General features: G+C 37.7%; 1 protein-coding gene and 1 non-coding gene across 2 annotated transcripts in view; both read right to left on the bottom strand.

The window, feature by feature from the left end:
* Window positions 1-26221, bottom strand: part of SOX5 (SRY-box transcription factor 5) — a 749035-nt gene that overhangs the window by 146931 nt on the left and 575883 nt on the right. The window contains exon 8 of the mRNA XM_052640182.1: window positions 13608-13731. Within this exon, the coding sequence (XP_052496142.1) occupies window positions 13608-13731 (124 nt within the window). The remainder of the gene's footprint in view (window positions 1-13607; window positions 13732-26221) is intronic.
* On the bottom strand, window positions 1336-1407 carry TRNAC-GCA (transfer RNA cysteine (anticodon GCA)). Its single transcript has one exon. It is a non-coding gene; the product is annotated as a tRNA-Cys (tRNA).

Below are 26221 nucleotides of genomic sequence, written 5' to 3'. Positions count from 1 at the left end.
AAGTCTCGCTCATGCTTATTCATAGCTTAATTCAGATTAGTCAATTTTTAAAGTTTTAAATCCTCCATTAACCAACTCAGAGAGCATTAGAATTTAGAGATAATCTCTCAGGTGAAAAATGTTCAAAAGGAAAAAAATATATATATCAAAGAAAAACACTATGTTCTGGTCATGGAACTGATTCCAGGAATAATACATTTGGGGCAAATATGTGCACACAAAAATGTTTATTGTAGCGTTGTCTAAAACTGTGAAGTACTGTAGACAAACTTAAATGTTAATTGCTTAGGAACATAAAATATAGTTTATTCAGTTTAATGAAACATGATGCAGAATAATTTAAGTCTGAAAGTATGGAAGAAAGATGGCCATGATTTTCTTTTATAAGTAGAATATAGCAGAAACATTTATCCTCCCATATATTATATATTATATAGTACATATCACACATGAGGTGTATATATATATATATATATATATATATATATATATGTTACATAGTATATATTATAATACACAGATATCCTCACTCCTGCATATAAATAAATACATATTTATGGATGAGTATATATGCATTAGTGTATATAGTATATGTGTATATAGTTCTGGAAAAATAGGTACCAAACTTAACAGTGATCACCTCTACAGATTGGGGTTATAGACAGGAAGGTATCAGTGTAGGCAGATAACTTTTAGTTACTGTATGGAAGAAAGATGGCCATGATTTTTTTTGGTTATATTTGCACAGGCAAGTAACTTTTAGCTTCTGTTTAATATACTTCTGTATTATTTAATATTTGTACAGACAGCAAATGCTATCTTTAATAAATCTGAAAAAGTGTAAAGGGTTGTTATGAGGAGACTATATTAATAGGATCAAGAAAAGTTTAAATATGTTCTATGAACATAAAGCAAAAAAAAATTATTAGTGACATAGTACTGTTTAAAATGTTGTGTAATTCTCCCAGCTTCCACCCTTTGCACTGGCTGGAGTTGGGTCACAGAAGCTGGAGAAGGTATCTAAGGCCATGAGATGGGAACCACAGATTGTGGAAAGCCATACGATAAAGAAGAGAACAAGGAAGGACCTGATACCATGGAGCTACCACATCAACAAGGCTTGAATTGTTACATGAGTAAAAAATATTGTTTTTCCACATTTAAGCTAGCATTGTTTCTGCTTGTTATAGTATGAAGTGAAGTGAAGTGAAGTTGTGCAGTCGTGTCCGACTCTTTGTGACCCCAGGGACTGTAGCCCACCAGGCTCCTCCCCGTCCATGGAATTCTCCAGGCAAGAATACTGGAGTGGGTTGCCATTTCCTTCTCCAGGGGATCTTCCCAACCCAGGGATCGAACCCGGGTCTCCTGCATTGCAGGCAGACGCTTTAACCTCTGAGCTACCAGGGAAGCCCTGCTATAGTATAGTTAAACCTAATACAGGATCTGATTCTCATGATGTTCCAGGAGCATGACTTGTTCAGTTCTCATGGAAAACAGATCTCTATCATAGAGTTACAAACAAAATACTATCTTACCGTGTTTTGTTAAATACTTTTTTGCTTCTATATTTTCCCGTCAACATTATGATTAAAGTTTGCCTTCTAGTGGAGCTTTCTATAGTGAAAGAGCACATTTACTGGGCAACAGAGTTGTCCAGTATTGTTAACAGTTACGTCTATTCAGATAATATATTGCTCCTCTGGGCTTACACTTATACTGGGCTTATACAGTTTGATGACCTTAGTGTGAGCTTACTACTAAGATAAGATTCCATGTTTGCTGTGGCAACTATAATACAAACCTGGAATTCTGAGGGCTAGGATACAAATTCATAAGGTAATACATTTTGAGGCCTCTTGGCTGAAACACAGTGTCACTAGCCAATCTGAACTACTATGGTACCAGGAACGAGTATCATGTCAAAAAGAAAACACTGAGCTGAATCAGTTCATATTTTAACTGAAGGCATTCTTAATATTCTTAACTGTTAAAAAGCAAACAAGATGGATTAAAAGATTATAGTTTTAGTCTAATGAAATCTGAAGAATTTATCAAAGAAAGGGCTATTGTGTTTTTTTGTTTGTTTGTTTGCTGGTATGTGTGTGTTTTGGTGGTGGTAGTGTGTGTGGTTGGAGAAGGTGATGGCACCCCACTCCAGTACTCTTGCCTGGAAATCCCATGGACAGAGGAGCCTGGTAGGCTGCGGTCCATGGGGTCGCTAAGAGTTGGACATGACTGAGCGACTTCACTTTCATTTTTCACTTTCATGCATTGGAGAAGGAAATGGCAACCCACTCTACTGTTCTTGCCTGGAGAATCCCAGGGATGAGGGAGCCTGATGGGCTGCCGTCTATGGGGTCACACAGAGTCAGACACGACTGAAGCGAATTAGCAGTAGCAGCAGCTTGTGTGTCGTGGGGGGCGGTGGGGAGACTGGACCAAATACTGGTTATTAATATAGCACAGTTAGTACTTCACAGAGATAAACTGCTTAGCATTAATATGTCTCTCTGTATGTAAACAATAAGGCATGAAATAAGCTATCATTTCTATACTAAGTTATGACACTGTCACAATAAATATATATATATATCTTTTCTCAGTGATGAATATTGTAAACTCCATTATTTGGCAAAAAGGAAAACAACTATTTTACTGACCTAGAAACATCTAATTCATGGGAACTGGAAGGTGGCTGTCACCACGTAATTTCTGTACTCAGTTCTTTTTACTTTTTAATCATTTCATATTTTAATGCCACCAATCTAACATGAGAACTTAATTGATTGACTCTTTAGTTACAAAACTCTTCTTTACAAAAATAAATCTTTACAAAGCTTTAAACTGAGTTATGTTTGCCCACTGTCATTGATTTCTAAGATTTGGGGAGGGGTGGCAAGGGAAGAAGAAGAGCTGGTCACAATAATTCTAACACACACAGAAGCCTGAAGATATGATTACATCTTCTCTCTGCTTATTTACAAAGAATCTACAGTATGTGATCCTGACAACACATGTTTCCTATTTTGTCAGGTCAGTAAAAGCATACCATGTCAATGGTTTTTAGCTTGTGATTTGGTGATTGTTTCAGCACTAACTGTCAATGACCTATATGTCAGCTGATACAGTTGACACAGTTAAATCAGAAATTAGCATGCAGTCTCCTAAAATGCCAGACACATGGACCCTCTGCACCAGAGAGATATAATGAAACCCACATGACACCCCCATTAAACAATGAAACATGTGACATTAACTAAAAACAGGAACACATCAGCAAATGTGCCTGAGGAAGTTTATGGTATTTAACTCCTAAACATTAATTTTATCGTGGAATATGAGGAACTAATTAACTGAGAGTTTCCTTTTTTATTGGAAGCGGAAATACTGTTCAGAAAACTGATGAAGAGTAAATACAGCATATTTTAAGTTTATTAAGCTTGACTCATTGACTTCCATTTATTTAAGCTAATCTCAGAAGGCAATTAAATATTTCAATCAGTAACTTTATACAGCTATTTTACTTAGCACATTTCTGAAAAATTAATCAATGTGTTAAAATGCAGAATGAATATGTGAATATATTTCATGTTTCAAACAACCAAAACAATGACTAAATACATTTTTTAAAAATCACATGATCTTTTCCAACCTGAGCTCTAATAGGTGAGTGGAAAATGATAAAAAGTTTAAAACTTGGTGATTATAATTAAAACAGTTAGGGTTTAGATTGTGTCCTATGAGATGAATGTTTCTATCAGCACTCTAATATTTTTTCTCTTAACAATAATACTTTCCTAGTCAGAGGAAACATCATTCAGGTGTGGCAGAATGAATTTGATCCTATATAGGTGGAACATGAAATGTCATTAACTGCTGGATGTGGGTCTATAATATTATTTTGGTGGGGGGAGACAGTTTTTGCTGGTATTATGCTCAGTATTTAGCATTTTTAAGTAACCTAATGAGATAGATACAATGGGAGGCACTCTTGCATATATAATCTTATTCACTCTCCATAACAATTCAGTAAAATAGGTGTTATTAATCCATTTTAATTTAATTAATTAATTTGATTAATCCATTTTAGGTCAGGAAATTGAAGCTCAATAACTTGCACAAGGCCAATCAAAGTAGCATGATGCAGCGAATCAACTGTTTATTTGTATGATACTACACATATCCCTATAAGTGCAAAGTAAGTTTTGTTACAACATTCTATTCTGTGGTTGTCATGTGATAGGTCAACAAGAATAACTATCAAGTTAAAAAGTTATAATGTTTAAAATGAATATATAACAGGCCATAAGTTCCTAAATGTCTTAGATTCAGGCATCATCCATGGCTCAATAATTCTTTCATGGCACCCTTAGGACAAAAGAAATGCCCAACTGCTCCATTTTATTAAGTAACAAGTTCCAAACAACTCATGCCTTTTATTTGGTGTTTTAGAGATGCCTCTGTATTTTCCTTGAAATTTTAAAACATCCTCTGTGCCCTGTGAATTAGCTACAGCACCCTGGTACTTTAGCACCCAGTTTGGGCACGACAGCCCATCTATGGGGAAGATACAATATCTGCGGCTACAGGACATGCATTTTGACACTTTGGGCCAAAACTATCAAGCCAACCTTTTTACAACTGTTTATTTCCTAATACACACACACACACACACACACGCACACACACATGTGTTTGTGAGGCTATTCTTATGAATTTTGCCTTCCTTATGTGGAAATTTCCTTATGTGGAAATTTAAAATTTCCACATAAAATATCTTCCTGTCCAAAATTTCTAAAGCATCTAATTACATGGCTAGAAGTTTTACAGTGAAATAGAAAGGAGAGAGGCAGAGGACTATAGTCATTAGTAAAAAGAGAAGAACTTCTTCCTTTAATTTCTGCCTATCAGATATATGCTCTGAAGGAATAGTGCTTAACCTGAGTGTGAGACAGGGTATGAGGAAGCTGTGTGTTACAAAAAAGAGGACTCGAAGTTTGGGTCAGAGAAATTGGTATTCACCAAACTTACGGCCTTCAACCACCTTATCTCAAGTGTCTTTCTCAAGTCTAAAGTGTTGAGCTAAAACCAACATACATCTTAAAAATCATTTTAAATTTTCATAGATTTTTTTCTATGGTGAGCCAGGACAAAAGTTTTCCTGCCAACATAAAACAGTTCTATGGGTATAAAAGGTATGTACATTTTATTTCAAAAATATCTACTGGATACAAGCTTTGCAGTTCTCAGGTTCAAGTCTTTGATTGAGAGCTCAGAAGAGACTCAGAAGAGAGCTCAGCTTCAGAATGGACTGGTTGGATCTCCTTGCAGATATCTAGAGAGCTTTCCAGCAGAAGCCAATGGACTGTGTCCAAGGAGTCTTCAACCGTCCAAAGTGTACTCGAACCAACTCATTTGTAGATTACATTTATTTTAAAATTCAGAATTTGAACCTTTGTTATTTAGTCTTTAAAATTTATTTCCAAGGGCTTTAATGATTGCTTTCTACTTCAAATGAGCTAATATCCACAAATATAATTTAAAATTGGGATCTTAAATTATACAACATAAAATCTGGGGTGTGTTTACATACAACAACTGAATTGACAATTTTCATAAAACTTTTTAGTTAAAAATAAAGATCATTTATTTTTTCCTGAATGAAATAGTCTCTGAATTGAGTTGACTGATTAAAGTAGTGTTTTTACACAACTGTGTTCCAGTTATTGCATATATTCAGTTCAGTTCAGTTCAGTCGCTCAGTCATGTCCAACTCTTTGCGACCCCATGAATGGCAGTATGCCAGGCCTCCCTGTCCATCACCAACTACCTGAGTTCACTCAGACACACGTCCATCGAGTCAGTGATGCCACCCAGCCATCTCATCCTCTGTCATCCCCTTCTCCTCCTGCCCCCAATCCCTCCCAGCATCAGAGTTTTTTCCAATGAGTCAACTCTTCACATGAGGTGGCCAAAGTACTGGAGTTTCAGCTTCAGCATCATTCTTTCCAAAGAAATCCCAGGGCTGATCTCCTTCAGAATGGACAGGTTGGATCTCCTTGCAGTCCAAGGGACTCTCAAGAGTCTTCTACAACACCACAGTTCAAAAGCATCAATTCTTTGGCGCTCAGCCGTCTTCACAGTCCAACTCTCACATCCATACATGACCACAGGAAAAACCATAGCCTTGACTAGACGGACCTTAGTCGGCAAAGTAATGTCTCTGCTTTTGAATATGATATCTAAGTTGGTCATAACTTCTATACCAAAGAGAAAGCGTCTTTTAATTTCATGGCTGCAATCACCATCTCCAGTGATCTGGAGCCTAGAAAAATAAAGTCTGATACTGTTTCCACTGTTTCCTCATCTATTTCCCATGAAGTGATGGGACCGGATGCCATGATCTTCGTTTTCTGAATGTTGAGCTTAAAGCCAACTTCTTCACTCTCCTCTTTCACTTTCATCAAGAGGCTCTTTAGCTCCTCTTCACTTTATGCCATAAGGGTGGTGTCATATGCATATCTGAGGTTATTGATATTTCTCCCAGCTTGTGTTTCTTCCAGCCCAGCGTTTCTCATGATGTACTCTGCATATAAGTTAAACAAGCAGGGTGACAATACACAGTCTTGAAGTACTCCTTTTCCTATTTGGAACCAGTCTGTTGATCCATGTCCAGTTCTAACTGTTGCTTCCTGACCTGCATACAGATTTCTCAAGAGGCTAGGTTAGCTGGTCTGATATTCCCATCTCTCTCAGAACTTTCCACAGTTTACTGTGATCCACACAGTCAAAGGCTTGGCATAGTCAATAAAGCAGAAATAGATGTTTTTCTGGAACTCTCTTGCTTTTTCCCTGATCCAGTGGATGTTGGCAATTTGATCTCTGATTCCTCTGCCTTTTCTAAAACCAGCTTGAACATCAGGGAGTTCATGGTTCACGTATTGCTGACGCTTGGCTTGGAGAATTTTGAGCATGACTTTACTAGCATGTGAGATGAGTGCAATTGTGCGGTGGTTAGAGCATTCTTTGGCATTGCCTTTCTTTGGAATTGGAATGAAAACTGACCTTTTCCAGTCCTGTGGCCACTGCTGAGTTTTCCAAATTTGCTGGCATACTGAGTACAGCACTTTCACAGCATCATCTTTCAGGATTTGCAACAGCTCAACTGGAATTCCATCACCTCCACTAGCTTTGTTCATAGTGATGCTTTCTAAGGCCCACTTGACTTCACATTCCAGGATGTCTGCCTCTAGATGAGTGATCACACCATCATGATCATCTGGGTCGTGAAGATCTTTTTTGTACAGTTCTTCTGTGTATTCCTGCCACCTCTTCCTAATATCTTCTGCTTCTGTTAGTTCCAGACCATTTCTGTCCTTTACCGAGCCCATCTTTGCATGAAATATTACCCTGGTATCTCTAATTTTATGAAGAGATCTCTAGTCTTTTCCATTCTGTTGTTTTCCTCTGTTTCTTTGCATTGATTGCTGAAGAAGGCTTTCTTATCTCTTCTTGCTATTCTTTGGAACTCTGCATTCAGATGCTTATATCTTTCCTTTTCTCCTTTGCTTTTCACCTCTCTTCTTTTCACAGCTATTTGTAAGGCCTCCCCAGACAGCCATTTTGCATTTTTGCATTTCTTTTCCATGGGGATAGTCTTGATCCCTGTCTCCTGTACAATGTCGTGAACCTCATTCCATAGTTCATCAGGCACTCTATCAGATCTAGGCCCTTAAATCTATTTCTCACTTCCACTGTATAATCATAAGGGATTTGATTTAGGTCATACCTGAATGGTCTAGTGGTTTTCCCTATTTTCTTCAATTTAATCTGAATTAGGCAATAAGGAGTTCATGATCTGAGCCATAGTCAGCTCCTGATCTTGTTTTTCTTGACTGTATAGAGCTTCTCCATCTTTGGCTGCAAAGAATATAATCAATCTGATTTCGGTGTTGACCATCTGGTGATGCCCATGGATAGAGTCTTCTCTTGTGTTGTTGGAAGAGGGTGTTTGCTATGACCAGTGCATTTTCTTGGAAAAACTGTACTAGTCTTTGCCCTGCTTCATTTCGCATTCCAAGGCCAGAACTGCCTGTTACTCCAGGTGTTTCTTGCATATATTAAATATGCTCAATTTAATAATGTACCATTATTTTACGTTAGAAGTCTGGAAGCATTTTTGCATTTTAAGAAATAAGTAAGGAAAACAATAACTAGATAGAGATACATGGAGAAGTGTGGGTTCATGATAGATTTTTACTAAGAGCAAATGCCAAAACAGAACTAAAATTCTGGTGATATATCAACATTTGCAAATATGATCTACATATTCATAGATAAGAGTAGACTACAAAATTCAATAAAACTTCTTTTCTATCTAGCCACTTTGCTCTGAAGTCTCTGGCTGAGTTATTTATTTGTACGCTGTTTCTGAATGCAGAGTTCCAAAGAATAGCAAGAAGAGATAAGAAAGCCTTCTTCAGCAATCAATGCAAAGAAACAGAGGAAAACAACAGAATGGGAAAGACTAGAGATCTCTTCAAGAAAATTAGACATACCAGGGTAATATTTCATGCAAAGATGGGCTTGGTAAAGGACAGAAATGGTCTGGACCTAACAGAAGCAGAAGACATTAAGAAGAGGTAGCAAGAACACACAGAAGAACTGTACAAAAAAGATCTTCACGACCCAGATGATCATGATGGTGTGATCACTCATCTAGAGGCAGACATCCTGGAATGTGAAGTCAAGTGGGCCTTAGAAAACATCACCACAAATAAAGCTAGTGGAGGTGATGGAATTCCAGTTGAGCTGTTGCAAATCCTGAAAGATGATGCTGTGAAAGTGCTGTACTCAGTATGCCAGCAAATTTGGAAAACTCACCAGTGGCCACAGGACTGGAAAAGGTCAGTTTTCATTCCAATTCCAAAGAAAGGCAATGCCAAAGAATGCTCAAACCACCGCACAATTGCACTCATCTCACACGCTAGTAAAGTCATGCTCAAAATTCTCCAAGCCAAGCGTCAGCAATACGTGAACCGTGAACTCCCTGATGTTCAAGCTGATTTTAGAAAAGGCAGAGGAATCAGAGATCAAATTGCCAACATCCACTGGATCAGGGAAAAAGCAAGAGAGTTCCAGAAAAACATCTATTTCTGCTTTATTGACTAGGACTGTGTGGATCACAATAAACTGTGGAAAATTCTGAAACAGATAGGCATACCAGACCACCTGACCTGCCTCTTGAGAAATCTGTATGCAGGTCAGGAAGCAACAGTTAGAACTGGACATGGAACAACAGACAGGTCCCAAATAGGAAAAGGAGTATGTCAAGGCTCTATATTGTCACCCTGCTTATTTAACTTCTATGCAGAGTACATCATGAGAAACACGAGGCTGGAAGAAGCACAAGCTGGAATCAAGATTGCTGAGAGAAATATCAATAACCTCAGATACGCAGATGACATCACCCTTATGGCAGAAAGTGAAGAGGAGCTAAAAAGCCTCTTGATGAAAGTGAAAGAGGAGAGTGAAAAAGTTGGCTTAAAGCTCAACATTCAGAAAACAAAGATCATGGCATCTGGTCCCATCACTTCATGGGAAATAGATGGGGAAACAGTAGAAACAGTGTCAGACTTTATTTTTTGGGGCTCCAAAATCACTGCAGATGGTGACTGCAGCCATGAAATTAAAAGACGCTTACTCCTTGGAAGAAAAGTTATGACCAACCTAGACAGCATATTCAAAAGCAGAGACATTACTTTGCCGACTAAGGTCCATCTAGTCAAGGGTATGGTTTTTCCTGTGATCATGTATGGATGTGAGAGTTGGACTGTGAAGAAGGCTGAGCGCTGAAGAATTGATGCGTTTGAACTGTGGTGTTGGAGAAGACCCTTGAGAGTCCCTTGAACTGCAAGGAGATCCAACCAGTCCATTCTGAAGGAGATCAACCCTGGGATTTTTTTGGAAGGAATGATGCTAAAGCTGAAGTTCCAGTACTTTGGCCACCTCATGCGAAGAGTTGACTCATTGGAAAAGACTCTGATTCTGGGAGGGACTGGGGGCAGGAGGAGAAGGGGACGACAGAGGATGAGATGGCTGGATGGCATCACGGACTTGATGGATGTGAGTCTGAGTGAATTCCGGGAGATGGTGATGGACAGGGAGGCCTGGCGTGCTGCAAGGTTCATGGGGTCGCAAAGAGTTGGACACAACTGAGCAACTGAACTGAACTGAAGTGAACTAATGATATGTTTTCTAGTAGTTAATAGAAATCCCAGCAAGCATATTCTGTAGGTGTCCATTCCATACGATATTTCTACAATTATATTCATTATAGGCAAAATACCTTTATTTTCAATGAAAAACTTCTTTTTTTGGAAAACAGAAGCTACTAACTCAATGTATGATGATTAGGTTACCCAACTTGTGCTTTTTTTTTTTCCCCATTGATATTATTTTAACTTTCTTGGGTAGTTTCAGAGATTTTAATTTTATTTATCAAGACAAATCACGTTTAAATAGAAAAATGTATCATCAGTACCTTCTTGAATGGAGTGATGAAAAGCCTTTGTGTATATTAAGAATAGTTCATTGTTCTTATTTACTTGGGACTCAAATCAAGATGGATTAGTCAGTGTCACTTTCACTGAAAACTATGTACTATTACTCAAAACAAATGAGAGCCAGAGACGTCACAAATAACAGAGAATTTGAGGGTGGGGGATAAAACAGGAAGTCCCATTGAAGAGGGATGATAGAGAGATTTGCTTCTTCCCCTATCTCAGTTCCTCTCCTGATACATGATTATGGAGGAAACAGTCTGGACTATTTATCGCTTCCACCTAGCTCCTCAACTCAAACTGACTCAGAGCATGAGAGTGTCAAGAAGGGTGGCACTTTATTTTGCTACTGGCTTCATCTTAGATTCAGTTTGGCATGAATGTAGTTTCAAGCTTGCCAGCAGCTGTAGAGATTTTATCCTACTTTATTTCCAAACATTCTAAAGATGTGGTATCATTTATAACTTTTAGCACTGAAGTTATAAATATCAAATGGTTGATGCCTGGAGAATCCCATGGACAGAGGAGCCTGGTGGGCTACAGTCCACAGGGTCGCAAAGAGTCGGACACGACTGAGCGACTTCACTTCCACTTTCACTTTAGGAAGGGATGTATTTCTCCATGCCACATTACACTGAACAAGTTTACTATGCCAACTCATCAAATGCGAGTGAGGGAGAGGTGTTCTTGACCTTTTCCAGGTCCATAGTTATACTACTGTTCACACTCAATGAGGTATTCTCTTCAGAAAGTGTCTGAAAATGGGACTTATTTTTACAGTTGCTTAAAACATTTCTTTTTGGAAAACAGAACTGGTCTGTATGTATGTACTGCAGGTGCAATCTGAGGCAATCTGATTTTTAAAAGCATTTTTTCTTTCACTTTAGTAACCAAAGCTACAAAAAAACACACTGGCAACATGCATTTAATGTGAATAGTAATTTCTTAGGTATATGGAAACAAAATATATTTTATAGTTAAAAACTCAGAAATTAATGTAGTGATAGAATTTAAAATTTTCTTCTTAAAATTTAAGTTATTTTTAGAATTTAAATATTTAGAATATAAATGTAGTCCTTAGTTAAAAAAAAGAAGCTGCTATTTCTGGATGAATCAGTCTACAAAGACACAATTATGTGACAAACATATTAAATGAATAAATTAAAGATCCAGAGTGAGAAACTCCTCAGTTCAGTTCATTTTTACCTAGACTCCATAGTTGCATCTACTCATATTTACGGCTCTGTATATTTAAAAAATTACATCCCATTTCTTCAATATTGTATAAAGGAAGGTATAAAAACTAGAAATCAATGTTAAATATGAAATTTCAAGACATCATTTAGCAGGAAGTATATCTGATTTCTAGTAATATTTAACAGAATTTCTCAAATGCAGTAAGTGTTGCAGCACAGCAGGATGTTAATGGGACAATTTATTAACATACAAATGAAACAAAATCTACTGGAACTTACAAAATATTCTACATAAATATATAAAGTGATAATATTTTGCTAATTGTTTTCAATGGTATTCTACTTTGATCTATGAAAATACTTCAATATACTTGCTTTCTCTGTATGTTTTGAGCATGATAATGATGTTCTGGAAGATACTTAGCTTAGCAGCCTAGTCCCTCTTTGGAATTTGTTACTATTTTTATCTACAGATTATAGTTTGCATTTTGAGTATCTGAATTTTGGAAAATAAAGTATTAGACTGTTTCCAAAACAGTGTAGAATTTTGATTTTGGTTAAAAAAAAAGGTCATAAAAACAGAGGCGACTAAAGTTAATAAGCAATATAAACAGTCATCTCAATATAGACTATCAATGTAAAAATGCCTTTTTTTGTTTGTAATGAATGCTCATTAATTCATTCAACAAATAGTTGAATATTGTACTAAAACTTTAGATATAACAATAAATGAAACAAAAGGAGCACTGGCCCTCAGTTTACAATTGAAGTGGAAGAAAATATACAGTATCCAAAGGAACCTGGAGAAAGGGATCTAACTAGTTCAGGCCAGCCTTCCCTGGTCTGAGTTGGAAGAGGTTCACGACACCAAGGAGAGTGAACACAGACAATTCAAGTCACGAGTTAAGAAAGAGTATGGTTTGGTCTAAAAGCTAGAAGAATACCAGTGAGAAGCTAGGCTGTAAATATAGGGAGGAGGTGGATAATAGAAGGCCGGCTAATTCACATTAGGAAACTTGGGTTTACCTCAAAGCACAATGGAAACCTTCTGCTGCTGCTGCTAACTCGCCTCAGTCGTGTCCGACTCTGTGCGACCCCATAGACGAGGCCCACCAGGCTCCCCTGTCCCTGGGATTCTCCAGGCAAGAACACTGGAGTGGGTTGCCATTTCCTTAACCATTGCATGAAAGTGAAAAGTGAAAGTGAAGTCGCTCAGTCATGTCCGACTCTTAGCGACCCCATGGACTGCAGCCTACCAGGTTCCCCATCCATGGGATTTTCCAGGCAAGAGTACTGGAGTGGGTTGCCATTGCCTTCTCCACAATGGAAATCTATTAAAATGCATATTCCTGTCTTTTCTTTGTGACCCCATGGACTGAAGCCTGCCAGGCTCCTCTGCCCATGGAATTTTCCAGGCAAGAATACTGGAGTGGGTTGTCATTCCCTTTTACGGGGGATCTTCCCTACCCAGGGATCACACATGGGTCTTCCGCACTGCAGCTACTAGGGAAGCCAGGGATATTCCTATTTTACCTATGTAAAAATAAATTGAACCTGAAAATCATACTCGTATTTTAGGAATACACTGGAAATAAAAGTTATGAAACCAAATTATAAAAAGGAAATATTGGCTTCAGAAACACAGAAATATTCTAGACACTTAAATATTGGCTTCAGAAACACAGAAATATTCTAGACAACATAAATCCTTTTGTTCATTTTCCATGTATTTCCCCTTTAAAATAAAAATGCTATACGGGTGATCTCATTTCTTGGTGCGGCAGGAATATTAAATTGCCTAAAGCCATGCCCTCCACCCACTCCCAAATGAAAAATCAACGGTACTTACTACATCCAGCCTTATAGCTGAAGCCTGGAGGAAGGAGGAATCCTTGCTGGGCAGCTGCAGCCAGTGTCCGTTGATCAGGAGGGAATACGGGAATCATTAATGGCGGCAGTTGACCTTGAACCTGCTGAACGTATTAGAGCGAATCAAAGAGAAGAAGTCTTGATATTCCATACTTCCCAACCCTCCTAATTTTATGATAGAAGGAAAAAAAATATTCAGTTCAATATACTGGCATACAAGTTTGCTAGAACACTGGATGTGAGACTGCCTTGGGACTGCTTTAGACAGCAGATTCAGAATACTATAACTGGAAGGTGATATCAAGTTCACTTTCTAACCTGATGAATAATTTCCCTACATATATCCTTGACAGTGGTGAAGTATCTATTGATGCTTCACACTACAAGTCTTTTCCTATTGCATGAATGTAATGATTTTAAAAGTACCGGTTAGGTTGAACTAAAATCTCTTTTTATAAATCCCATCTGTTGGGACTAATTCTACCTTCTAAAACAAAATTAACTAAACTGTACCATTTTATAAGTTCTTCACTACTTGAAGATAATTCTCATGTTCATGTGTAATATTGAGTTTTTAAATGTTTGAATAAAGATCTGGAAGAAAGCTTAGAGAGTATTAAGACGTTCTCTATTCTTTACAGAAGAGGTGTGTGTGTCTGTGTGTGTGTGTGTGTGCGCACACATGTTCACACGCACACGTATGCTCCATTGCGTCTCACTCTTTGCAAGCCCATGGACTGTAGTCTACCAGACTCTTCTCTACATGGAATACTGGAATGGGTTGCCATTCCCTTCTCCAAGGATCTTTCTGACCCAGGGATCAAATTTGTGTCTCTTGCACCTCTAGTATTGGCAGAAGGATTCTTTGCCACTGTGCCTCTTGGGAAGCTTCTAATAGAAGAGGCAACTAGGGCCAAAAGAGAACTGACTTGCCACGGCCATGGAATGGGGTGGGGGCATGTCAAAACTACATCTAGGATCTGGTTCCTTGGATCCTTCTCTGTTCTAGACTTACTTTGTCATCTATCTCCTTTCAGGCAACTGAACCATTCCTCAAACCGTATGGCTTCCCTGGTAGCTCAGCTGGTAAAGAATCCACCTGTCATGAGGGAGACCAAGGTTTGATTCCTGGATTAGGAAGATCCCCTGGAAAGGGGAATGGCTAACCACTCTAGTATTCTGGCCTGGAGTCGGGCTCAATCAAGAACAGCAATGCTATGGATCAAACAGAAGCAGAAGATATTAAGAGGAGGTAGCAAGAATACACAGAAGAACTGTACAAAAAAGATATTCATGACCCAGATAATCACGATGGTGTGATCACTCACCTAGAGTCAGACATCCTGGAATTTGAAGTCAAGAAGGCCTTAGAAAGCATCACTACAGACAAAGCTAGTGGAGGTGATGGAATTCTAGTTGAGCTATTTCAAATCCTAAATGATGATGCTGTGAAAGTGCTGTACTCAATATGCCACCGTAAATTTGGAAAACTTGGCAGTGACCACAGGACTGGAAAAGGTCAGTTTTCATTCCAATCCCTAAGAAAAGCAATGCCAAAGAATGCTCAAACTAACACACAATTGCACTCATCTCACATGCTAGTAAAGTAATGCTCAAAATTCTCCAGGCCAGGCTTCAGCAATATGTGAACCGTGAACTGCCAGATGTTCAAGCTGGTTTTAGAAAAGGCAGAGGAACCAGAGATCAAATTGCCAACATCTGCTGGATCATCAAAAAAGCAAGAGGGTTCCAGAAAACAACTATTTCTGCTTCAGTGACTATGCCAAAGCCTTTGACTATGTGGATCACAATAATCTGTGGAAAATTCTGAAAAAGATGGGAATACCATACCACCTGACCTCCCTCTTGAGAAATCTGTATGCAGGTCAGGAAGCAACAGTTAGAACTGGACATGGAACAACAGACAGGTCCCAAATAGGAAAAGGAGTACATCAAGGCTGTATATTGTGACCCTGCTTATTTAACTTATATGCAGAGTACATCATGAGAAACACGAGGCTGGAAGAAGCACAAGCTGGAATCAAGATTGCCGGGAGAAACATCAATAACCTCAGATACGCAGATGACACCACCCTTATGGCAGAAAGTGAAGAGGAAATAAGGAGCCTGTTGATGAAAGTGAAAGAGGAGAGTGAAAAAGTTGGCTTAAAGCTCAACATTCAGAAAACAAAGATCATGGCATCTGGTCCCATCACTTCATGGCAAATAGATGGGGAAACAGTGGAAACAGTAGCTGACTTTATTTTCTTGGGCCTCAAAATCACTGCAGATGGTGCCTGCAGCCATGAAATAAAAAGACACTTATTCGTTGGAAGAAAAGTTATGACCAACCTAGAGAGCATGTTAAAAAGCAGAGACATTACTTTGCCAACAAAGGTCCGTCTAGTCAAGGCTATGGTTTTTCCCGTAGTCATGTATGGATCTGAGAGTTGGACTGTAAAGAAAGCTGAGCACCGAAGAATTGATGCTTTTGAACTGCGGTGTTGGAGAAGACTCTTGAGAGTCCCTTGGACTGCAAGGAGATCCAACCAATCCTAAAGGAAAACAGTCCTGAATGTTCATTGGAAGGACTGATGTTGAAGCTGAAACTCTAATACTCTGGCCACCTGATGGGAAGAACTGACTCATTGGAAAGGACCTTGATGCTGGGAAAGATTGAGGGCAGGAGGAGAAGGGGACGACAGAGGATGAGATTACTGGATGGCATCACCGACTCAATGGACATGAGTTTGAGTAAACTCTTGGAGTTGGTGATGGACACGGAGGCCTGGCATGCTACAGTCCATAGGGAAGCAAAGAGTCAGACACGACTGAGCGACTGAACTGAATTAAACTGTGTAATCCATGGGGTTAAAAGATTCAGACACAACTGAGTGATTTTCTCTTTCACTTTCAAATCATATGACCTCTGTTTTGGTTGCCATCTTAGAACACACTTTAATTTTCGTTTGTCACTCTCAGAATGTGGGATTCATATAATTCAATAATCTAATACAATGGCATCACTATTTTCTTTGAACAATAATTTTTAGAAATATAAACTAATGCAGTAATTTCTGAAGCTATGTCACATTATTACTAAATGCAGAAGTTGTCATTTACTGAAATATCTAAGATAGTTTTTCAAACATTTCAACAGGATTTCTCTCATGGACATGGTTATTGGTTAGTGTTTGTCTGTGAACGTATGAATGAGAATTTATAATCATGCTAAAAATCACACATCTGACATTTTGTTTTCCTTTACTATTTTTCCCTCACATTAATGCAGTTATTTGAAAAATAACTATTTTATGAACACATGCTATGTATAAGAAAATGAGCTAGGTAGTACAGACACTGTTCTGAACAAGACAACCAAGATCCTATGCCCATGGAGCTTATATTACAGTGTGGATAACAGTTAAATGTAAAACAAGTACATACACAACACAAAACAAAAACACAAAACAAATTCATTCAGTTGCTAACCTTAATAACAACTCTGAAATATCTCCCAGACTTGATTTCCTTTTCTCTCACTGACAGTCTTAGGACACGTAATTCTTATTCTCATTTCTCATGTCAAAAGTCTACCCTCAGTTTCTCCTTCATTTCATCTTTCATACTAAACCTCAGAGATATTTCTGAGATTTTGGTTGGTGAGTGGGTGTTGTTGGCGGGGAGTGGGGAATGTTGAGAGAGAGAGGGAAAAGGAGAGAGAGAGAGAAGGCATGATGAGAATGGGGACTGGGGAGAGAGAGAAAGAGCCAGTCCACCAGCCAGCCAGGCAGAGAGAGAAAAGAGCACTGAAGAATGAGAGATCAGTTTTCAGAAACGACTCCAAACTGGAAAGCATTTCTTTTAGCAAAAAGTATTTTAAAACCTATCTATCACTGCCACCAGAGTGAAATAAAGTGAACAACACAACCAGAAAACAAAAAGACAGTGTTTTAAGGTTAGAGCTGAAGGTTGTAGATGTTATACCACTACAGCCAAAATTTTTTTGAACATACTGGGGGAAAGATAAACCTTATTAAGAAACCACTGGAAAACAATTGATTAAAATTAGAGACTGCATGCTGAGCAGGTATGCAGGAAAAAGTGGCCTGAAATAATGGCAGACATTTGAAGAAAAACAGCGTGGGGACTGGGTCTGTGTAAGCAGTGGACACAGACCAGAATAACAATCAAACAAAGAAACAAACAACAAACCAGCCATACTGGTTAAGGGTTATCACCAGCTACTACGCATCCTTCATATTTCCTTGTTTGGAAATAAGTTATTATATTTTATATAGTACATTGCCTTTCTGAGACACCACTGGTCAAATGATGTATAAGATGGTTATAAATTTAATAAGAGCACTTTAGAGATAAGAAGAAAGGAACTTCGAATGGAATATATACAAGGGTTAGAAGAGGCATCCAAATTTCAGAGACCTTAAAATTTGGGGAAAATAACTTGTACAATTGCAGAAACAATAGGTTCTTGTTTTAGTGAAGTAGTTCTTAAACTTGAATGTGCATTTTAAAATCACCTAGCAAGCTCTGAAAAACACTCAGTGCCCAGACTGTTTCCAGACCAATTAAATCTGAACCCACAGCATTGAGACCCAGCCATTAGCCTTATTTAATGTCCCCCTGATGATTCCAATGTGCATGCAGGTTTGAGAAGTACTGTCTTAAAGAATGCTGAAGTCACTGTCAAGAGGTTTTTTGTTTTTGTTTTTTAATCTTCTTGTTTTGCCTTGATGGTAAAGAATCTGCCTGCTCTGCAGGAGACCCAGGTTCGATTCCTGAGTCGGGAAGATTCCCTGCAGAAGGGAATGGCCACCCACTCCAGCATTCTTGCCTGGAGAATTTCATGGACAGAGGAGCCTGGCAGGCTACAGTCCATGAGGTTGCAAAGAGTTGGACTGAGTGACTAAACTTTCACTTCTATAGGCAACTACGTCAACTTCAGGTATATAAGTATTTGAAAGGGAGACTCTGCTTCTTACGGTCTGGTGCTGAGAGCATGTTAAACTATATTCCTTATAGAATTGTTTCTTAATGAGCCTTGTATCTGTATTTCACATGCTCCTCTTATGAAAAGCTTTGGGATGGTTTGCTTTCACTAAGAGAATAACGACCAAATCCTTCTATATATTATTCAAGTTTATTCACAGTTTTTTCCTACTCCATCTTTTCAGCCATTTTTCTGCCCTCCTTCAGATATCCTGTACTCTTGCCTCAATGGATCATGAAGACTTCCTTGCATACATGGTGCTTTTCCATGCTTGAAGAGACTCAAAAGCATTTTTCTCCTCTGTTTTTAGTACTTTCTCTTTTCCTGTTCTTCTTGGCAAAAAATTCTACTTATTTTTCAAAGGCTTTTGAGGCCTACATAATGCCTTTGCCTGTGAAGCATTTTCTTATGATGCCAGTTTTCAGACAGAAACAGTTGTTACTTCTTTAATTTTACAAATACTTACAATACTTACAATAAATAATACAATACTTAATGCATTGAGTAATAGTTACTTGTATAACTTGAGCCTCCCTTAAGACCTATGAGCTCATTTAGGAAAGAGGTTGTAACTTATTTATAATTGCAACTTTAGGGTTTAGAGCAGCATCTTAATTATTATATGAATTAATAATTAATAAATAAAGAAAAAGAATGTATTATATAATTCTGTCTATGTAATTTCTTCTTCGTGCTCCAACTCCAAATGTCCACAAAAGGCCTGTGGACAACAAAGTTCTTTAACAACCAGAAAGGAATTCAGTTTCACTGGAGAAAAATGGCAGCATGAAATACCAGCTGCTTTGTGTTCCTGTTCTTAAGATATAGATAAAAGGTCACATACATTAAGATAAATCCATGATTCTTGGGAATATGCATGCATGAAGAAATATCAAAGTAATACAGAAATACTGGAAATATATTACATCTGTACTGAACAGACAGACTTGCCTATCCATGTTCTAATAACATGTTTTAATTATTACAGCTTTGCAGATATTAGTATTCTATCATTATTATTTTCTTTCTCAAGTATTTCCTGGTTTTATTTACATTTAATTTTCCACATTAATTCTAGGATATGGAATTTCTTATTGAATTCGTTAACCTAATTGCTTGATGGCAGGTTATATCTTTCAATTTATTAGAATCTTCTTCAAATACTTATTGCATTTTCCTTGGTAATTTTATTTCTAAGGTTTTTAAAAATATTTATAGTGCTATTGAAAAGTTAATTTTTTTGTTATACTGTTTAATTGGTTACTGCATGTACATAAATCTCTCTACTTGTGGGTGTGACAGTTTTTATCCAGGTAATTCATTTATACTCAAATAATTTTAAATAATCTTTCAGGTAAAATTTTTAGTATTTTAAAGAATACATGACAATAAATTTGAGGGCTTTTAAAATCTGTTATTTTACTATAATTTTTTAAAAAATATTTTGCTTTAGTATTATAATTTTTTTAGTGCCAGAATTTTCCAAGATCCACATATATAAAATAATACTTTCAAGACTGAGAAAGATCTTCAAAATTATCTGGCATAGTACAGTCATTGTGCTGATAAATAAATGAGACTTAGTTTGGCCAAATAAATTGTTCAAGATCCCAAAGTTAACATTGAAACTACATCTCCTAATAATCTAGTACACTTTTACAACACTTGGAAAGAACTGGGGGTGGGGAACAGAAGGAACTATAAGGGAAAGGAAAAACTAAAATAAAAAATAAACCTAATTTCCTAGCCCCAATGGTGTGTTTATTTTAGAATATTATAGGACAGATTACAGAGCACTGTACTAAACTATTTTCAGAATAAAGTAAATAGTAAAACATATATAATCCAAGATCTGTGGTTAATTCATCTATGCAACTAAAACCACATTTCAAATAGAGTTCATCCTCATTATTTGCAGATTCTGTATTTGCCAATTTGCCTACTCACTAAAATTTACTTGTACCCTCCCCAAATTTACTTGTACTAGTGCTTTTGTGAACACTTACAGACCTGTGCAAGGTAGCAAGAATTTTGATGATTTTGCTGTTTAAAATGCACACAGAATCAATAATACATATTAATAAGTTGTCTTTAAACAGAAACACACATAAAACAAGTACATGTATTGATCAGTTGATGAAAATAGTGTGACCAAAGGCTCCTCGGACCATAAGTCTGTGTTTCCTTTAGAAACAGTTGCTCAGCATTTGCTAATTCAGTGTTCATGTCACCTTTATAGAACATAAGTAGTGCAAATAATGAGCATCAACTGTACTACTGTTGTATCTTACGTAACTTTTAGCTCCTTGTTGCTAAAAATTAGCCAACCTTTGGAAGAAAAGGACACATTATATCACATCAAAACAGTATAATGTTTCCTGGGTAAATTCTAAAATCAATGCAATAAGGTTAGTAATTTATTCTTATATATTTGCCAACTTTGACTATTTCCAAGTACTATTCACTGCTAACTTTATTTTCCTTTACTTAATGGATGAAATCCCTTCAAGCTCCTAATTTAGGTTTGCAAAATATGGGACATCTATAATTCAGTTTTAGGAAAATACTTTTGTCACAAAATTTTGGTCTTCTTAGTGGGGGCATGATATTCACAAATTAGAATAATACATAATGAATTTAAGAGGCTACTTCCTATATATGTTAAACTTTAGGATGGAATACTATGTTTTAACACTTTTTATAGTTCTACCACATAGATTCTAAATGTAATCTTGACCCCTAAAATGTAATGAATCCACCATAATCACTTTATCACACTTGTAAATGAATGACTAAACACTTACCAATTATTAATAATTAAATATTTTACATTTTAGGTAAATCACGCTCAGTCACTAAGTTGGGTCTGACTCTCTGACACCCCTTGGACTGTAGCCCACCAGGCTTCTCTGTCTATGGAATTTCCCAGGCAAGAATACTGGAGTGGGTTGCCATTTCCTTCTCCAGGATTTTATGTAAATATTCTATTGCAAAATCTACATTGGGTTCCATGAAACTAATATACCAAGTAGATATTTAAGGTTATTAATTAAGCTTCTAGTCCCATAGGTCTGTTTATTATTCATTCAATCAACATTTTTACTAACTCTAATAGAATGCACACTTTTTTGGTAACTAGGAATACAAAGATGAATGCACAGATAATATCTGCTCTACAGAAGTCCTGAGTTTGGTGAGGCAAAGGGATAGATAACTAGAAAACACTGGCATTAGTTCAACAACAGAGACTTGTATGTGATATACTATGAAAGTACAAGCTAGGAACTCCTAACATAGCCAGAAGTTAAGGTAGGCTTCATGGAGACAGGTCCAGCAGATACAGACTCTGAACAAATAAGTAGGAGTTTGCCAGGCAAAAAGGTGGGAGTGTGAGGAATGAACTTTAAGCAGAGGAGATGAGAAATGAGCAAATTATCAGGGATTTAAAAAAAAAAATCATGTGAGAGGGAAGCTACCAAGCAGTGTTCAGTTCAGTTCAGGTCATTTGCTCAGTCGTGTCCAACTCTTTGCAACCCCATGGACTGTAGCATGCCAGGCCTCCCTGTCCATTACCAACTCCCAGAGTTTACTCAAACTCATGTCCATTGAGTCGGTGATGCCATCCAGCCATCTCATCCTGTTGTTCCCTTCTCCTTCTGCCTTCAATCTTTCCCAGCATCAGAGTCTTTTCAAATGAGTAAGTTCTTCACATCAGGTGGCCAAATTATTGGAGTTTCAGCTTTAGCATCAGTCCTTCCAATGAATATTCAGGACTGATTTCCTTTAAGATGGACTGGTTGGATCTCCTTGCAGTCCAAGGGACTCCTAAGAGTCTTCTCCAACACCACAGTTCAAAAGCATCAATTCTTTGTTGCTCAGCTTTCTTTACAGTCCAACTCTCACATCCATACATGACCTGGAAAAACCATAGCTTGGAAAAACCAAGCAATGTAGAAGAGCAAAAAGATAAAGGAAGAATCAGTATTAGAAAGTCAGTGTATATCAGTCTGTGTATCAGAAAAAGAAACCTGATACAGAGTTTCCCCTGTAAGCTCTGCTGGATGTAGTTTAGGTGGGATACCCTGGTGGGTATATGGAGGAGAGATTTGAAAGGCAAAGCAAAGTGGAGACTAGGTAGGTGTCGATGATGCAAAGGTTATACATGTATGAGTATGTAAGAAAGCTCTGTACCTAAAAGAAAAAAAGAAAAAAAAAATATATATATATATAAAAGAAAAGGAGAAGAGGCCAGAGTCAAAGATAATTCCCAGTGTTTAGCCTATATAACTATTTATATTGGTAAAAACAAACTAAGAAAGCATTAGGGGTAATGATTTCTTTCATAGAAAGGTATGAACATGTTTCTGAACATATGTATTAGAGGTGTCAAAATAATGTTCCACTGGAGATATCATACCAGCAGATATCAGCAGATTGATACTCCCATCTGAAGCTAGTGAAAGAGATTTTTAGAGCCTATGGTTTGGGGAGTCACTTGTTGATGAGAGTTGACTAGATAATCTATAAAGAGGGTTTGAAGGATAAAGAGAAGACAGCTTATAATCATCTGGGTCACAACAATAATTCAACAAAGGGCAGAGGAAGAGGAGTCTAAGAACAGAGGTTAGATAAGAATGAAGAAAATCATGAGTACAGCACCACAAAAACCAATGAAATACTAAGATTGAGGTGAAATACTAAGATTGATTGTCTCAGTGAAAAGTGCTATAGAAAGAGTATTTTAGAGACAAAATATTGTTGAAATTGTTAATTAGAAGAGTGTGGTGAACCTAACAATATCAAACTCATCAGAATGGAAGATAGCATATTCCTAAAGGTTGAGCACTGAGCGTGTGTATTGGTCGCTCAGTCGTGTCTGACTCTGAGACCCATGGACTGTAGCCCGCCAGACTCCTCTGTCCATGGGATTCTCCAGGCAAGAATACTGGGAGTGAGTTGCCAGTTCCTTCTCTAGGGGATCCTCCCTACCCGGGTATCAAACCTGGGTCTCCCACATTGCAGGCAGAGTCTTAACCATCTGAGCCACCAGAGAAGGCCAAACACTGAACAACAGGCAAGAAAAAGGAGAAGGCAAATGTAGATAATTCTTCAGAGAAGGTTGGATGAGATGTCAGGAGAGACATTTGATGATAGCTGCATAGGGATGCAGAGATTTTACTTCAGTAGCAGAGTTTTAGGCAGTAGCACATTTATTAGCTGACAGGTGCAAGTGGATACTGAGAATTTGAAATGTAGGAAAGAGAAGTTACTTGGTGGGCCACAACTGCAGAGGAGGATGAAAGGCAAGGTGGAGGTGTGGAGATTCGTTTCAACTGGGAACATCTGCTTCTCCAGGCCCTGAGGATTGGAGCCATACAAGTGGATAAGCAGATAATGTTCTACAGGCAAGGATATGAGAAGTTAGGGAAAACCAGGTCTGATGGAAGAAATTTTCTCAATGTTGAAGGCAAAGCTCATATCCTGAAAATGAGAGATGTTGGGATTGAGGAAGTGAGTTCAGAGAAGGTATGGAAGTTTGGGATGATTATGGTGAGAAAAGAAAAAGTAATCATAGATGATTAAAAAGGGCAATGGAAAAGGCTAGCACCTGAGGAGAGACAGTCAGAATTTTGATGCTGTCAGTCTTCCCTTTTGTGAGTTTCTGGTCACTGTGCTTGATAATCAGAGAAGATGAATTTCAGCATACAGGTGGGGGAAAGGCAGGGGGATAGGGGGGGCTTCAGCAAGGATAGGTTATGAGGAAATCAAAGCTGCTTTTGAACAGCAATGGGCTTTAGACTTACCCCAGGAAGAGAGGCCTGGAAGATATTACTAAGTTGAGAAAATATAGGAATCAGAAAACTAGAGAGACTCTTCCATGAAACTAAGGAGCAGTTTGTGTGAGAGCTCAAAATACAGGAAGTTGTGATTGAAGACTTGTTTAAATGGCATACACAAATGTTAAAATGAAAGGCAGTTTTATGATTTAAGTCAGCGCAATTACAAACAAAATGTAAAATCAAAAACTTTTCAAATGTTCTGCAAGAATTTAGTCCGGTGAGTATTATATTATTCAAGCACACGTGGTCTATAGGGATCAGTTCACCTCCAGCTGAAATTCAGCCACCTTTGGTGGGGAGCACAGCAGCTGTTTAGAAGCACACAACGATACTCTACAGCAGTTTTTGAGAAAATGGAAAATATAATATCCAAATGAGATGACAAGAGGGGTTTAGGTAGGCAGGATATAATTACCCAAACTGGAGTAACCAAGATGACAAAGCTGACTTTCCGCCATTAGCAAGAAGAGGCATAGGGTCCTCAATGACCACTAATAGCCTGTGTTTTCTCATTTCATATAATAGAAAGTCAATTTGTAAGTTTATCCTATCCAATGAAGTGGTATTTAGAAAACGAAAAAACAAAAACAAAACCTACACTAAAATTTAGAAAAAAGGAGTCAATTTATCTTCCAATTGATCTACTAGGAAGACTAAAGACCATCTCATTGAGTGAAACAGGAACATAAAAACACTGCTCAAATTGCAATCTCTTCCTCTCACTTCTCAACAGTCACACTGGAGCTGTATCACCTCTAATTTCATTTGATTCAAGACAAAGACGAGTAGCCATATTCTTTTAGAACAAAAATGAACAGCCATGTGGATTTTTTACATAGTAGTCTTCTTCGGCAAAAAGCCACATAACTTTTTAAAAAATCGTTTCCAAGGATGAAAATGACTTTGCCAAGCAAAGTGGCTTCAAAACAGGCCTCAAAAATACTAATAGAAAGACAGATGGTTCTACTAAGAGCTTGGCTGCCAAAAAAAAAAAAAAAAAAAAAGAAGAGTGATGCTATTGAAGCTGACTGCAAAGTTATCTGATGACTACAAATACTTTTGTCCCAATGCAAGTGCTAACTCTGCCTTCAGGGCTGATACAGCCAAAATACTAACTTCCCCACATCCGATCCCCCTGTATCCCTACCCCTCCTAAATAAAACCTGTCAGTGCCAAGCCCCACAAAACAGCACAAGCGTGCACTTGATTCTGACTGACTGCTCTGCAGAAGCAAAATATTGCATTAAAGAACTCCTATTTAGAAACAGACCCACAAGGAAAATTGCTTCTCTTTTCAAAACTGCCTGTCACATTTTCTTTTTCTAATTCCCCTTTTCCTCCTCCTCCCTGTCACCAAAGGGCCCCTGGGCCCTATGAGTTTAGATGATACAAACTCAATTTGTATAAAGAAGGCAAGAAGCAGCACCACTGAGAGGTGGGGATAGTTTGCGAGGATGGAGAAATAATCCAGTCAAGACACAGTGCAATTTTCTTTCCAAACTACTACTACAATAATACCTCCACTTTATTTCCTTCAGGGCAACTGTCATTTCTTTTTAACCAGATTGCTACTAGATATGATAGAAACTAAAATATTATATGGTCACTGACTCTTCCTTTCAATGGCTCATTTCACTATTACATTTTTACTTTTGCATGATGTGTTTATTATTGGCATTGTTACTAGGATACGACCACTTTCAAATGATGCAGAATTAAGACCTCTGTCACTAAGAGGCAATG

Source organism: Budorcas taxicolor, chromosome 5 (assembly GCF_023091745.1).
Source record: "Budorcas taxicolor isolate Tak-1 chromosome 5, Takin1.1, whole genome shotgun sequence".
NCBI classification, from domain to species: domain Eukaryota; kingdom Metazoa; phylum Chordata; class Mammalia; order Artiodactyla; family Bovidae; genus Budorcas; species Budorcas taxicolor.
The sequence above is the reverse complement of the archived record's forward strand: the minus strand, read 5'-3'. Positions and strand labels throughout refer to the sequence as shown.